The sequence below is a fragment of the Chrysemys picta genome, chromosome 2, assembly GCF_011386835.1.
Source record: "Chrysemys picta bellii isolate R12L10 chromosome 2, ASM1138683v2, whole genome shotgun sequence".
In the NCBI taxonomy this organism is placed as follows: domain Eukaryota; kingdom Metazoa; phylum Chordata; order Testudines; family Emydidae; genus Chrysemys; species Chrysemys picta.
In genome coordinates, this window is record NC_088792.1 from 290,651,603 (window position 1) to 290,667,659 (window position 16,057).

General features: G+C 58.7%; 1 protein-coding gene across 1 annotated transcript in view; it reads left to right on the forward strand.

Moving 5' to 3' along the window:
- The window catches only part of NRBP2 (nuclear receptor binding protein 2), a 59,740-nt gene that overhangs the window by 5,124 nt on the left and 38,559 nt on the right, over positions 1 to 16,057 (forward strand). The window contains exons 2-4 of the mRNA XM_005311623.5: positions 13,114 to 13,236; positions 13,687 to 13,788; positions 14,106 to 14,195. Of these exons, the coding sequence (XP_005311680.1) occupies positions 13,114 to 13,236; positions 13,687 to 13,788; positions 14,106 to 14,195 (315 nt within the window). The remainder of the gene's footprint in view (positions 1 to 13,113; positions 13,237 to 13,686; positions 13,789 to 14,105; positions 14,196 to 16,057) is intronic.

Sequence of the window (16,057 nt, forward strand, 5' to 3'; positions counted from 1 at the left end):
GCTCCAGCTCCGATAAGGGGGCTGCAGGGAGTGTTTGCCTTGTGCTCTGTGGCAGTCACGCCGCAGGGCCTTGGCTGGGGTTATCAGTCCCCGAGAGCCAGGGCTGGGCAGACATGGGCAGTTTATCTCAGACTTTGCTGCTTTTCCTAGCGTGGGTGCTGCTGTCCGAGGAGAGCGGTGTACACGCTGGCCAGCCTGGCCTTTTAATCAGTGCGGCGTCAAACCCTGCGTTGGGCAGGTCTGTGTACCAGGGCAGGCAGGCTGACTTGCTGCCCGGGTGCCCGTTAATGCAGCTGACTCTGCCAGGATGTGAAACATGGGCTTTGGTACCAAAGGGAGGATGGAATGAATCCAGGTCCATTCCCAGCTTCCCAGGGCATGGTCCTAGGGGCACTGTTCCCTGGGCACTGGGCCTACCTCACCCTGGGCGCCATATGAGCCTGCCCTCCCCAGCTGGGCACTGTTCCAAGGACTCTGACCCTCCCCACTGAGCCTGACCCTCCCCTAAGCACCGTCCTGGAGCCCTGCCCTGGTTCCTCCCCAGTTTCTCTCCTGGCTTTTCCTTCCTGCTCTACGCTGTTCAGACTGCCTGGGATTGCACACAGGGCTGGCTGGCAGCTCCTGCGGGAGCCACAGGTGCCCACATAAACCACACGTGGGATTAAAACTATGACTTTCCCTCAGACGAAAACACTTCGCATTCCAGCAAAAAGGCAAAGCAGGAAAGCGCCCACCGCCTGGGTCTGGCCAGCCCCAGGCCCAAGGCTCTCTGCACCGCCCCTCTCAAAGGAGAGGATAAGGACCCACCTGGTCCAGCTCCTCAGCCCTGGGGTCAGGGCAGAAGCACAGGCGCCGACTTTTCAAACTGTTGGGGGGTGCTCGACCCCGGCTCTGCCCCAGGCCCTGCCCCCACTCCACCCCTTCCCCAAGACCCCCCCCGCCTCTTCCTGCCCCCTTCCCTGAGTGTGCCATGTCCTCCCCTCTACCCCCCAGCCTCCTGCATGCTGTGAAACAGCTGATCGCAGCAGGCGGGAGGCACGGGGAGGGAGGGGGAGGCGCTGATCCGCAGGTGGGAGGTGCTGGGGGGGAGCTGATAGGGGGGCTGCCAGTGGGTGCTCTGGACCCACCATTTTTTTTCCCCCCATGGGTGCTCCAGCCCTGGAGCACCCACGGAGTCGATGCCTATGGGCAGAAGCATTCCCTGCAGTGTATCCTTCAGGCTCTGGCAGGGTTCCCCGCAGTCCTCCTACCCCTGTGTGTCAGCCTCATTAATCCCCCAGGTCCCCTCTGGTTTGCCAAATACCGTTAATGCTTAACCTCTTGGGCCAATCTTTGTTGCTGTCCTTCCCAGAGCTGCTTCAGGAGGTCTTCCTCTCTGGTGCCCGGTGCCCAGGCCTGCGTCCTGTATTCTAGGTGCTGTCGCCAGCATGGGTTTCAGCACAGGCTCCCCAGCTGTAGCATCAGGGGAAGCTCTCAGCCACCCCAACTCCTGTCAGCAGAGTTGGCTTCTCCCCGCTCAGAAGAGTCCTGCAGGGCAGCAGCAGGAAGAGGGGAGATGGGACCCTCTGACAGTTGGGCGTGGTTGGGATGTTTGGAGCCTGGCTGACACCCAGGGAAGGTTCGAGCGTGAGGGAGGGGTTCAAAGGGGCTTCATGCCACCCAAGAAATGGTCGGCTCTAGGCAGCCAAAGTCCAGGGACATCCCAAGGTGGGATCATCCTTCCCCACCAGGGGATTTGGCCCTTGGCAGGCTCCTTGCTTGGGCCTGGCTCCATGTGGGAGCCGGGATTCTGACCCTGCTTAGCTGGGCCTAGACCCTGTTTAACCACATCTCCCAACACCCATCCCAGAGCTGTCTCAGCAACTCCAGATCCCTTGCAGTGCCCCCTGGAGCCACCCCAGTCGCCTCAGCGGGGGCTCCCTGGCCAGGCCTTGTCCCAGAATCACGGGCTGCTGTGCTGTACTACGCTGCTGTCTGCACAGGGAACGTTTCCTCTCACACCGCCTCCACTTCATGGATCCCTGGCAGCAGGAGACAGGGAGGAGAGCGGGCAAATCCATGCCCCCTGTTTTCAGGAGTAGGGGAGAGAGTGAGGCGCAGTCCCCTTCTCCCAGCAGCCACCAGGCAATAGAGAGGTCTCCTGGGGCAGCTGGGGGCACAGGGAGAAAGGAAATAAAGAGGGAAGGTCCCAGCCATCCCACTCCGCACCAAGGGGAAGGGTGGAGGCGAACAGTGGGGTTCTCACTGGGAGCTGCCCCAGCCCCACTGGAAGATGGCTCCTCTTTCTCATCAGCCTCTGGATGTTACTTTACCATTTGGAAATTGTGGGGTCTGGGGGAGCTCCCCAGAACTGGATAGTGAGGGACTCTGCCCTCCCTGTTCTGGATTGAAAGCCTGGAGCCAAGCTTTAGGGTGGGTGTGTTTCCTCGGAGCTGGACAGACACGCACCCCTCCCTGCCCTAGGAGGGAAGACCTCTGGGGGATGTCTGCACCGCAGTTAGACACCTGCGGCTGGCCCGTACCCGCTGACTCCAGCTAAGGGGCTGTTTCATTGCAGTGTAGATGTTTGGACTCGGGCTGGAGGCCAGACTCTGAGACCCTATGAGGTGGGAGGGTTCCAGGGCTCAGGCCGCGGCCCAAGCCCTCGACACTGCAATTAAACAGCCCCTGAGCTGAGCCCCGGGAGCCCGAGGCAATGGGTGTCTAACTGCAGTGTAGACATACCCTGCTCCCTCTCTTGGACTCTCCTGCTCTCCAGTGTCTCCGTCCCACTGGGGTTTGGGCGATGTGGATACGTTGCCGAAGGTTGAATCCCATCCTGTTATTTCCTGGCCTTGGCTCTAACATGCTATTTCTGTGGCCTCACTGGGATTCGCTGCTCCTCCCAGTTCTGTATTGCCTGTGCATGAATGTCATCAACAGGCTGTTTATCCCTCTTCTCCCTGATCATTAGTGGAGATGTTAAATCACAACAGAGCTAACTCCGATCCCTGCTGCTCCCCCATTACACCTCCCCTCAGCTCAATACCACGCTGTTTTTTATGACCCTTTATTTGGGACCTTGCACTTGCCTGACCGTGCGGTATCCAAGCCAGTCTGAATTATTGCTGAGAATGTTTTCATGAGCTGCAGGATCAAATACTTCACTGAAATCAAAATATTTTCTTTCTTATGTGTTCTCTTTGCCTGCTAACTGTGTAATGTGATCACACAGAACAGGTTAGCCTGGCTAATATTGCTTATTGTTTCTGCTTTCTCAAAGGCCATTACAGATTTTCTCTTTTGTTTTGCTAGGGTGTGGAGATAGCCTTATTGTGTGGTAATTACCAAGCTCAATCTTCTTAAATGGTCCTTAGCTAGCCTGTGGAACTCTATGCCTCAAGGTATAATTGTGACCAAGAGCTTGGCAGGATTCAGAAAAGGATTATTCCATAATTGCCCACTTCAGCGTTTCTTTCGTCTTCCTTTGAAGCAGCTGGAACTGTTGGTTGCTGGGGTGGGCACAGATTGGGAATTACCTCAGGATATGACCTAGTGTGGCAGTTCCTGTATGATTTCCTTTTTGGAAAATGGGGGCCTCATTTGCTCATTTACTCGTTTGTAATGTGTAGTGTTGACGGGACTTTACCATGTTGCATGCCTAGGCTGATGAGGCCTCAGAAATGTCTCCTGGCTCTGTGTAAACAGGCCCTTAATTACGTTGTTCCATACCCTAAACAGTCTGAGGTCAAGGTCCAATATGTCATAGCAACAGCCAACAGGCTGCTCAGGGAGGCACCTGGAGGGATTAATTCCATCCCCTCCTGGTTTATGGATTAACGTTCTCCCTTGGGCTCCAGCGTGGTATGTCTGCAAAACCCCCTTTTCCTCCATGCCACTCTGGAGGGCATGCTGGGCCCCCCAGAGTCCCTCTGCTGGAGGCTGTTTCTAGGATTGGGCAGTGGCTACCCTATCCCTGGGCCCTGCAGCCTCACAGAAAGGCAGCTAGGTCCTGGGGTTATTGCAGAGCCATTGATAGACGCTGAGCCCACTGCAGAGGGGGTAGAGCAAGTCCTGGCAGCACTGCCAGAGGGGGAGGCAGGAGACAGCCGTGGAGAAGCACCAGTCCATGGGCTGAGGCAGGAGCTGGGGGTTATCGCAGGGACCAGGCTGCTTCTGGGCTCATGTGACTGTTCAGAGAACTGCCTCTTATCTCGCCCAAGGCTGGGGTGGAGTTGCTGTGTTGGCTTATCAGAGCCACCATGCTCTCAGGCTTGCCTGGAGGCTTTCCAGCACTGCCCATCTCCCAGCTCAGCACCTGATCTGGGGACACAGTGGGTCTTTGGCCCTCTTCCCCCAGCCCTGCTCCTCCCTGCACTGCCTGGGGACACATGGTTCAGGGTCAAACTCTCCCAAACTCCTGACCTGCCTTCTCACTCCTCATTCACACTTCCTCTCTTTCCCTCAAGCTGTTCAGGGTCAAACTCTCCCAAACTCCTGACCTGCCTTCTCACTCCTCATTCACACTTCCTCTCTTTCCCTCAAGCTGTTCAGGGTCAAACTCTCCCAAACTCCTGACCTGCCTTCTCACTCCTCATTCACACTTCCTCTTTTTCCCTCAAGCTGTTCAGGGTCAAACTCTCCCAAACTCCTGACCTGCCTTCTCACTCCTCATTCACACTTCCTCGCTTTCCCTCAAGCTGTTCAGGGTATCACCAGGGTCCATTAATACCCTGTACTCCTGTTGTCTCCCCCAACATCTTCCAGAGGTGACCCTGCAGGAGTCAGGTTACTGACTGACCCTTTCCCCCACGGTCATGTGCCTTTGTGTCTTGCCTTTCACAGGTTGTAATGCTTCTAGGCTGATGTTATGCCGGGCTCCTTTCCTAAGGTACGTTGACTCCAGCTACGTTATTCACATAGCTGGAGTTGCGTAGCGTAGGTCGACTTACTGCCGGAGTGTAGACATAGCCTGAGTCCCAGGGTTCCAAAAAGAAAAATACAGAAAAGCTGGTCCCTCCATTTCCTCAGAGAGCTCGGCTGGCTGGTGTTCTCAAGCCGCTTCCCCAGCAGGCAGCCCCTGGTCCCTGGGGCCAGCGAGCTCCACACTAGCTGTTTGGTTCTGAATGCCTCCCAGCCTGAGCTGAGATCCCCCTTCCGAGGACCTGCCCTTCTCCAGCATTGACAAGCCTTGCAGTTGCAGTGGGTCAGGGCTGGCTGGGCCCACAGGAGCTCTTAAACCCCTTCTTGACTAGGGGAGGGAGCTGCTCCGCTCTAGAGGCTCACAACTGAATGCGAGTTCCCAGCCAGGGTCTTTCCAGAGCTGTAAACACAGGGACTGTCCCCCCACCTCCCGCTCTGGAATGTGAAGCCTATTAATCTGTCTGCATCTCTAATTCCAGATAAAAACGTGTATTAGCAGAACAATGAAGTTGCAAAGTGAGGCACTGAAATGTTGGGAAATGAGATTAAAAAGGTGACCATTGTCACCTTCTCTCCGCACTATGATGCAGTATTTAAATTATAGACTGATTTTTTTTTTCCGCTCTCATGATCACAGACTGAGTTTTTCTGGAAGCAGGGCACAGGACGGGCAGTGCTTCTGGATTGAGACAGCTGTTCAATATTTTGTTTTATCTTTATTCTGTGTGTGGCTCCCCCGGCTGCTTCCGCTTTACTCAGCACTGGTGAGGCCTCAGCTGCAGTACTGTGTCCGTTCTGGGCATCACACTTTGGGAAAGATGTGGACAAATTGGAGAAGTCCAAAGGAGAGCAACAAAAATGACCAAAGATCTAGAAAACGTGACCTGTGATGCCATTAATGAGGCTGCTATATAAGAGCAGCTCTAGCCCCCATCCCTGTGGGCACCCCTTGACACCTCCCACAGAGCCAATACATTGCTATGTACCCAGGCCCCTTGTCTACGGCCTTGTATCCAGTTCTCTGTCCATGGCATTGCTTTTCTCCAGCCCATTTAGAATTCATTTTCCAGTTAAGATTGTGTGAGCCCCAGGTCCAGCTCCCTCAGCCAAGCTCTGTCACCATATCCCCAGAGCTAAAGCTGAAGCCTGTGGGAGCTGGAAACGCTCCATGCTGCTGACAATAACAAATCCCTGGCTCTGCCTATGTTCCCTGGGATCAGTGTGGTGAGCCCCAGAGTGACAGGCCCCGTCGCCGAGGGAGGGCGACTGGCTGGGACGCGGGCAGAGCCAGCCCCACAGTGGAAGGCCCCATCACTGAGGGATGGTGGCTGACTGGGACGCGGGCAGAGCCAGCCCCACAGTGACAGACCCCGTCGCCGAGGGAAGGTGACTGGCTGGGACGCGGGCAGAGCCAGCCCCACAGTGGAAGGCCCCGTCGCCGAGGGAGGGTGACTGGCTGGGATGCGGGCAGAGCCAGCCCCACAGTGGAAGGCCCCGTCGCCAAGGGAGGGTGACTGGCTGGGATGCGGGCAGAGCCAGCCCCACAGTGACAGGCCCCGTCGCCGAGGGAGGGTGACTGGCTGGGACGCGGGCAGAGCCAGCCCCACAGTGACAGACCCCGTCGCTGAGGGATGGTGACTGGCTGGGACGCGGGCAGAGCCAGCCCCACAGTGACAGACCCCGTCGCTGAGGGATGGTGACTGGCTGGGACGCGGGCAGAGCCAGCCCCACAGTGACAGACCCCGTCGCTGAGGGATGGTGGCTGACTGGGACGCGGGCAGAGCCAGCCCCACAGTGACAGACCCCATCACTGAGGGATGGTGGCTGACTGGGACGCGGGCAGAGCCAGCCCCACAGTGACAGGCCCCGTCGCCGAGGGAAGGTGACTGGCTGGGACGCGGGCAGAGCCAGCCCCACAGTGACAGACCCCGTCGCCGAGGGAGGGTGACTGGCTGGGACGCGGGCAGAGCCAGCCCCACAGTGGAAGGCCCCATCACTGAGGGATGGTGACTGGCTGGGACGCGGGCAGAGCCAGCCCCACAGTGGAAGGCCCCGTCGCCGAGGGAAGGTGACTGGCTGGGACGCGGGCAGAGCCAGCCCCACAGTGACAGACCCCGTCGCCGAGGGAGGGTGACTGGCTGGGACGCGGGCAGAGCCAGCCCCACAGTGACAGACCCCGTCGCCGAGGGAGGGTGACTGGCTGGGACGCGGGCAGAGCCAGCCCCACAGTGACAGACCCCGTCGCTGAGGGATGGTGACTGGCTGGGACGCGGGCAGAGCCAGCCCCACAGTGACAGACCCCGTCGCCGAGGGAGGGTGACTGATTGGGACGCGGGCAGGGCAAGCCCCACAGTGGCAGACCCCGTCGCCGAGGGAGGGTGACTGGCTGGGACGTGGGCAGAGCCAGCCCTGGTGTAGGGTTGCCAACTTTCTAATTGCACAAAACCAACCACCCCTGCCCCACACCCTTCCGCGAGGCCCTGCCCCTGCCCCTTCTCCGAGGCCCCACCCTGCTCGCTCCATCCCCACTCCCTCCATCGCTCGCTCTCCCCCACCCTCACTCACTTTCACTGGGCTGGGGCAGGGTGTTGGGGTGCTGGAAGGGGGTGAGGGCTCCGGCTGGGGATGCGGGCTCTGAGGTGGGGCCAGGGATGAGAGGTTTGGAGTGTGGGAGAGGGCTCCAGGCTGCGGCAGAGGGATAGGGTATGGGGGGGGTGGGCTCTGGGCTGGGGGGTGCAGGCTCCAGGTGGGGCCAGAAATGAGGGGCTCAAGGTGCAGGAGAGGGCTCTGGGCTGGGGCAGGGGATTGCGGTGTGTGTGTGTGTGTGTGTGTGTGCGGGGGGCGGGTTGAGGACTCCAGCTGGGGATGCAGGCTGTGGGCTGGGGATGAGGGTTTGGGGTGCACGAGGGGGCTGGGGTTGGGGTGTGTGGGGGGTTTGGGGTTCTGGCAACACCTACCATGGCTCCCAGGAAGCAGCCACCAGGTCCCTGCAGCCCCTAGGCGCATGGGCGGCCAGGGAGGCTCCGCGTGCTGCTTTCGCGCCCGCAGGCACCGCCACTGCAGCTTCCATTGGTCGTGGTTCCCGGCCAGTGGGAACTATGGAGCTGGCACTGGGGGCCCTTGGCTCTCCATGCGCCTAGGGGCTGCGCCGCTGACCGGACTTTTAACGGCCCAGTCGGAGCCGCCAGGGTCCCTTTTTCGACCGGCTGTTGCGGTTGAAAACCGGACGCCCGACAACCCTAGTGACAGGCCCCATTGCTGAGGGATGGTGGCTGACTGGGATGAGGGCAGAGCCAGCCCTGGTGTGACAGGCCCCATCACTGAGGGAGGGCAGAAGGCTGGTGTAACCCTTCTGTCAGGTGGAGCCGGCAGCAGCCAGGACCGGGTTTAATATCTAGGGGTTCCTTTTCAACAATATAACACAAAACCAGCTCGAGCCCCCACCCAGGAACCTGGGGAAATTACATACCACCCCTGGGTGCCTCTGAGAGGCAATACTTCCCCACTTGCAAGCACAGAGTCTGAGTGTACAAAAGAAACAATAATGAAAGGAGAGAAGTCACCTGACATTAATTAGGGAAAACGCCACAAGCAGGACTCATAAACATAAATTGTGAGCAGGACACCCACCGCAGAGTGCATGAGGCAGAGTTTTCTTCTGCCTCACATTCTTGAGTTCTACAACCAAAAGTTCCTTTACCGTGCCCTCCTCTGCTTCCTCACCACACCCCACTCACAGTGGTTGTCCTTGGTCAGTGAGGACCCTAGGTTCAGAGGTGCATCTGTGTGAGTTCCCCTCCCACCCGGAAGAAGGCCCCTGGCTTGCTCCACCATCGGAGCACTTGCTCTATTCCTCACTGCCTGGGCGCCCCACCAGCCGCTGTTCCTCACTGTCTGGGTGCTCCACCAGCCGCTGTACCTTGCCACCTGTGGGTGCCCCACCAGATGCTTTTTCTCACCGCCTGGCCGCCCTGCCAGCCACTGTTCCTTGCCACCTGGATGCCCTGCCAGCCACTGCTCACCGCTTTAGCCAGCTGCTCTTGCCAGCCCCCTGTCAGTCACCTTCTGCTGCCGCCTCTTTAGATCAGTCTCATAGTGATTTTTAGTTCTCAGCAGGCTGGGTAGAAATACTGCCCCACCACAAGTGATTTCAGCTCTTATTAAATACTTAACATAACAAAAGGCTCCAAATGAAGCCTATTTAGCTCTATCTTTGAACAGTGCAGAGGAACCAGACTGGGGAATCTTAGGGAGAGTCCATACCTCCTAGCTGGGACATCTGCCCCAGGAGCACCGCCAGCTTTTCTGCTGCTCTAGGCGGTGGAAGGTCCCGCCCCGAAATGCCGCCCCCCCCCCCCCCACACACACACACAGAGGCGGCGAAGGTCCTGCCACCGAAATACCGCCGCGGTCGCCGCCCCGCAAATTGTAGCGCCCTAGGCGACCACCTAGGTCGCCTAATGGGTTGCACTGGCCCTGATCTGCCCCATACCTTTTACTTTCCCAGGGTCTGGCATTCAAGCCCCTGGCTTAACGAGGTCCTTTCAGGTGCGGGTGACCCCTCATTTGGGACAGGTTAAGCATGGCTCTGCTCCCCTTTATTCATACAATAAAGGCAACAACATTGATAATAGCATTTCACTACCCTGCATTCAGTACTAAAGTGATTTGTGTGACAAAGTGGGACTGTTCTTAATGTTTCCTCTGAATACTGTGTGGGTGCCTCAGTTTCCCCTATGCATTTCTTAAGTCTCTAGGTGGCGGGGAAAGGCCAGTGTGCATAAATCACTGACACTTTGTCTCCCTGGCAACAAATGGCCAGGGTCCCTCCCCCCCCCCCCCCCCCCCGCAAGGAAATAGCTAAAGGTGAACAAAGAGATCAGGTGACCTCCTGGCCCAGGAAAAAGACAAAGCCAAGAGAAGGAGGGGCTGGAGGGGGTTTGAGAGTTGGAGCTACCTGGGGACTAGGAGTGAGGGCAGACGTGGGTGTCTGGCTCTCTGAAGTTGATCATTTTGAGCAACACCGCTCTCTCTGCTGGATATATAAGCAGAGAAGGTGTGTTCATGTAAATACAGTTTGCTCCTGAAGTCTCTCCCACTCCCATCTAGCTGTCAGGGGAGAACTCCTTCAGACCCTGCCTACACTGGGATGAGAGCAGAGCCAGCCCTAGTGTGACAGGCTCATCGCCGAGGGAGGGCGGCTGGCTGGGACGAGGGACGAGCCAGCCCTAGTGTGACAGGCCCGTCGCCGAGGGAGGGCAGCTGGCTAGGACGAGGGACGAGCTGGCCCCGGTGTGACAGGCCCGTCGCCGAGGGAGGGCGGCTGGCTGGGACGAGGGACGAGCCGGCCCCAGTGTGACAGGCCCGTCGCCGAGGGAGGGCGGCTGGCTAGGACGAGGGACGAGCCGGCCCCGGTGTGACAGGCCCGTCACCGAGGGAGGGCGGCTGGCTGGGACGAGCTGGCCCCGGTGTGACTGGCCCCATTGCCGGGGGAGGGCGGCTGGCTGGGACGAGGGACGAGCCGGCCCCGGTGTGACTGGCCCCGTCGCCGGGGGAGGGCGGCTGGCTGGGACGAGGGACGAGCCGGCCCCGGTGTGACAGGCCCGTCGCCGGGGGAGGGCGGCTGGCTGGGACGAGCCGGCCCTGGTGTGACTGGCCCCGTTGCCGGAGGAGGGCGGCTGGCTGGGACGAGCCGGCCCCGGTGTGACAGGCCCGTCGCCGGGGGAGGGCGGCTGGCTGGGACGAGCTGGCCCCGGTGTGACTGGCCCCGTTGCCGGGGGAGGGCGGCTGGCTGGGACGAGGGACGAGCCGGCCCCGGTGTGACTGGCCCCGTCGCCGGGGGAGGGCGGCTGGCTGGGACGAGGGACGAGCCGGCCCCGGTGTGACAGGCCCGCCGCCGGGGGAGGGCGGCTGGCTGGGACGAGGGACGAGCCGGCCCCGGTGTGACAGGCCCGTCGCCGAGGGAGGGCGGCTGGCTGGGACGAGCCGGCCCCGGTGTGACTGGCCCCGTCGCCGGGGGAGGGCGGCTGGCTGGGACGAGGGACGAGCCGGCCCCGGTGTGACAGGCCCCGTCGCCGAGGGAGGGCGGCTGGCTGGGACGAGCCGGCCCTGGTGTGACTGGCCCCGTCGCCGGGGGAGGGCGGCTGGCTGGGAGGAGGGACGAGCCGGCCCCGGTGTGACAGGCCCCGTCGCCGAGGGAGGGCGGCTGGCTGGGACGAGCCAGCCCTGGTGTGACAGGCCCGTCGCCGAGGGAGGGCGGCTGGCTGGGACGAGCCGGTCCTGGTGTGACAGGCCCGTCGCCGAGGGAGGGCGGCTGGCTGGGACGAGCCGGCCCTGGTGTGACTGGCCCCGTTGCCGGGGGAGGGCGGCTGGCTCGGTCGAGGGACGAGCCGGCCCCGGTGTGACAGGCCCGTCGCCGGGGGAGGGCGGCTGGCTGGGACGAGGGACGAGCCGGCCCCGGTGTGACAGGCCCGTTGCCGGGGGAGGGCGGCTGGCTGGGACGAGGGCAGAGCCGGCCCCGGTGTGACAGGCCCGTCGCCGGGGAGGGCGGCTGGCTGGGACGAGGGCAGAGCCGGCCCCGGTGTGACAGGCCCGTCGCCGGGGGAGGGCGGCTGGCTGGGACGAGGGACGAGCCGGCCCCGGTGTGACAGGCCCGTCGCCGAGGGAGGGCGGCTGGCTGGGACGAGGGCAGAGCCAGGCCCACATTTACTTCCTGAGCCCAAGTTGCGAACAGCCTCTGTTAGGATCCCCAAAGCTGCTCAAGCTGCACTGGCCGGGAAGGGGTGTGGAGGGGGGGGATGCTGGGAGATTCCTGCCCCCGCAGATGGAAGCTGCATGGGACGAGTCTGGATGGCTCCTGTTGAACAGCTCCTCACCACCTCCATCCATCTCCCTTTGTTACTTCCAGGCATTGTCCCCATTTTCTGGGATAATGACAAGTTTCAGAGTAACAGCCGTGTTAGTCTGTATCCGCAAAAAGAAGAACAGGAGTACTTGTGGCACCTTAGAGACTAACAAATTTATTAGAGCATAAGCTTTCGTGGACTACAGCCCACTTATGCATCCGAAGAAGTGGGCTGTAGTCCACGAAAGCTTATGCTCTAATAAATTTGTTAGTCTCTAAGGTGCCACAAGTACTCCTGTTCTTCATTTTCTGGGAGTCGCTTGCTCTGTGTTTATTCCTCCCAGGTTCAGTGTATGAATGAACATGGCCCCTCGAGGGGGTGCTGATGTTGTGGCGCACCCCTGCCACCTTTCCCTAGACAGAGCATCCTGCCCATTCCCCCTATTGCTCCCATCCGAACCCTTGTGACTCCCTGGGGAGCTGGCCTCTGTGATCACCCAGAGCGCCCAGCGGGGAGCAGGGGTTGAGCCTCCAAGTGAGCTCTGGCTGCTGTTGGAGAAAGTGAGATTAGATAAAGTCATCTCAGGCCCAGAGGGCAGTGTCTGTCCATGCACCCTCCGTCCTTCCCCTGCCAGGCTTTGGAGCCGCTATGCTGTGCTCTCCCGTGCCCTTTGCCCGCTGCCTGTGGGCTGAGGAGGAAGCTGACCTTGGGATCAGGCTGACTGGCAGCATTCCTGGGTTTCTGTACTGGTCTTTGTGTAAAGCACGTGGAGCCTGTGAGACCCCAGGGGATAACAGAGGCGCTTTGTCTGCCTGTAGCAGGAGCTGGGCCATGGGCTGCCTGCCCAGATGCATCGTCCCTTCTTAATGAGTTCCTGGGACTGCTGTGTCATTCCTCCCTTCTGCACCTGCATCTCCCTCTGCAGGGGACAGGCGGGCCAGAGGCTGCACCCGGGCTGTGGCTGTAGTGTCCCCGGGCTGTGTCTTTAGCCCCCCAGACTGTGGCAGTAGCCCCTGGTCTGTGGCCAGAGAGGCCCTAGCGACAGGGACACTGCGTTCCAGCCACTGGAGGCAGCAGAACAATTCCGTTTTACATCTGGGAGCCAGAGCAGCTGTACCACCGCTGCTGCCATGTGCAGGAAAAGGAGCCGGAGGCTGGCTGGGAATGCACGAGCTTCCTGTATTGCCGGGCTTGGCCGGCTGCATCCTTCCCCTGGCCTGAATGTGACCTGCGAGCTCCCCCATCCCCTCTCACCCGCTCTCTCTGCATGCTGGCCAGACGCTGTGGGCCTGAAGGCCTGGCTGGACTCGGCCCGAGCCAGTGCCTGTCGCTAGGCTGTCTCATCCTCCAGGTGTGTGCCTTGCAGGTGAACCAGGGGAACATGCCTGGGATCCAGAGCACCTTCCTGGCCATGGACACGGAGGAGGGCGTAGAGGTGGTGTGGAATGAGCTGCACTTCACAGACAAGAAGGCCTTCAAGGCCCACGAGGTGAGTGGCTCCTTTCTGCTCCCATGCCCTGTGGGGACACAGCTGGCTGGAAAAGCTCCCTCCTCCACTCACCAGTTCCCTGAAACCCCAGACCTGCAGCTCCCTGCTGGCCTACAGCTCAGGTTCCATCTGCCTGTACATTCCCCTTGAAATGTTGCTCATCTCCTCCCCCTAAAGGCAGCCTCCCTGCCTCCCGTAACATCAGAGATCACTCCCCCATGCCTCCTGCATGCTCAGAGACAGTTCTCCTGTCGCTCCTACCCTTGTCTCTGAAACAGTCCCCTGTAGCTCCTCCCCTTATCCCTTGCAGATGGCCCCACAGTACCCCGTGCACCCTCAGATAGGTCCTGGTGTGCCCTGCACCCCCAGACTGCTCCCCTGTAGCTCCTCTGACCCACCCCCGACATGCCAGCTGATGCCCCCCTTGCTCACCTTGCCCTCTGCCCACAGGAGAAGATCAATACCATGTTTGAGCAGCTGGTGGTTGTGGATCATCCCAATATTGTGAAGTTGCATAAATACTGGCTGGATGTGAAGGACTCCAAGGCCCGGGTAAGGGGGTGCCAGGACACCGGAACAGGGGAGGTGCCCCAGGGCGGGGATGCCAGTGCCTACCAGAAGGGGATCCTGACGCAGGTGCTTCTCCTCCTCCCCCTTCCCAGAGGTGCACAGAAATCCAGTTCTGGTTCTTGCTGTCTTCCCTGGACAGTGCTGCGCCAAGGAGTGCAGCTTTTAAGCCTTGTGTCAGATAGAGGCCCTGGGTGCCTAATATTGGTGCAGACCCAGGAGACCCCAGCTGGGCTGCAGGGAGGGCTGTTCTGACTCCTTGGGGCAGTGGCTGCGCTGACACCTCCCTCCCCCTCCACCAGGTGATCTTCATCACAGAATACGTGTCCTCGGGGAGCCTGAAACAGTTCCTGAAGAAAACCAAGAAAAACCACAAGGCCATGAATGCTCGGGTAGGATTCCTCACCCTGTCTGGGAGGGTCTGAAATGGGCGGGTAGCTTAGCGCCCCAGGCCCCTGAAGCGAAGACCCTCTCTGTGGAACAGGCATCAGGTACAGATGGGCATGTAGGGATAAGCTGTGAGTAGCACAAACCCCCTGCTTGCTGCTTGGGGTGGCGGCTTGATCAGAATTGGGGACTAAGAGCAGAGCTTCCCTAGGGGTGTCTGGGGATAGGAACATCCAGGGGTCCCTAGCACAGCCTGTGGCTCTCATCAGTGTGAAGTCTTTGGACCCGTCCAACCAGAGCAAGATCTCACCATAAAAGCCAGGACTCCGACAACCCACTGCTAACTCTGGCACCTCCTAGAGCAGAACTCAGCAACCCCAGAGTCATGCTGTAGGGAGGGGACTCTTGATCAGGAGCCTTCCCATGGAGAAACAACAAGGAGTCCTTGTGGCACCTTAGAGACTAACACATTTATTCGGGCATAAGCTTTCGTGGGCTAGAACCCACTTCATCAGATACATGAAGTGGAAAATACAGGAGCAGGTATAAATACATGGAAGGATGGGAGTTGCCTTACCAAGTGTGAGCTCAGTCTAACAAGACAATTCACTTAACAGCAGGATACCAAGGGAGGAAAGACATTCAAAAAACAGTAGAACACTTCAGTCTCTCTGACACTCAATAACAGACTTAAAAGTGGCAATTCTTCAACAAAAAAACTTCAAAAACAGACTCCAACGTGAAACTGCAGAACTGGAATTAATTTGCAAACTGGACACCATCAGATTAGGCCTGAATAAAGACTGGGAGTGGTTGGGTCATTACAAAATGTAAACCTATTTTCCCCAATACTAATTTCCCCCTACTGTTACTCACACCTTCTTGTCAACTGTCTGAAATGGGCCACTCTGTATGGGGAGACCTAAAACCACTATGGCTTATTGTTAAAAAGCAGCCTTGTCAGCAGGCTGTAAATTGGCTATTCAGTAAACTCAGTTTGGCCAAGGCAGGAGGGGAGGGGGTTTTGGGGTGCCACGGAAGGGACAGCTTGACCCCGCGTCCTTCCTGATAAGAATTGTGTTGAAGTTGCTGATACATGCATTTGAAAAGAGCAGGAATGTCTATTGGGGTCTCAGAGCTGCAGACTCTGGAAAAACCCACACCTGGTTAATCAATAATCAGAAGGAACCTCTTGCTTGAAACTGCTTACTTAACCAGCAACAGAGGGTCATGTGGCACCTTTGAGACTAACAGAAGTATTGGGAGCATAAGCTTTCGTGGGTAAGAACCTCACTTCTTCAGATGCAAGTAATGGAAATCTCCAGAGGCAGGTATAAATCAGTGTGGAGATAACGAGGTACCTGCCTCTGGAGATTTCCATTACTTGCATCTGAAGAAGTGAGGTTCTTACCCACGAAAGCTTATACTCCCAATACTTCTGTTAGTCTCAAAGGTGCCACAGGACCCTCTGTTGCTTTTTACAGATTCAGACTAACACGGCTACCCCTCTGATACTTTACTTAACCAGGTTTCTTTAAGGGACATGTCATTCTATTACTAATGACTCGTTTGGGGACTGGTCTCTCCCTCTGGATGCATCTTGAGTTCCCCACCGGCAGACGGGCTGTCACTGTGCCACTCGAGAGCCACACTTAGCTTCGGTAATTATCGAGGGTTGGGGGTGTTTTACTAACCTGTTGCGGACATGTGTAAGTGCTTGAGACTAGTAAAGTTTAGCTTTAAGTGAAGGCACTCTTGTGTTGTCCTGTTTGTGCCAGTCATTTATTGGTCGGACGGCCGTGTCTCCCCTGATTTATTTCCTGACGCCTCCTCGCACAGAATAAAAGTTACCAAGAGCTTTGGGTTG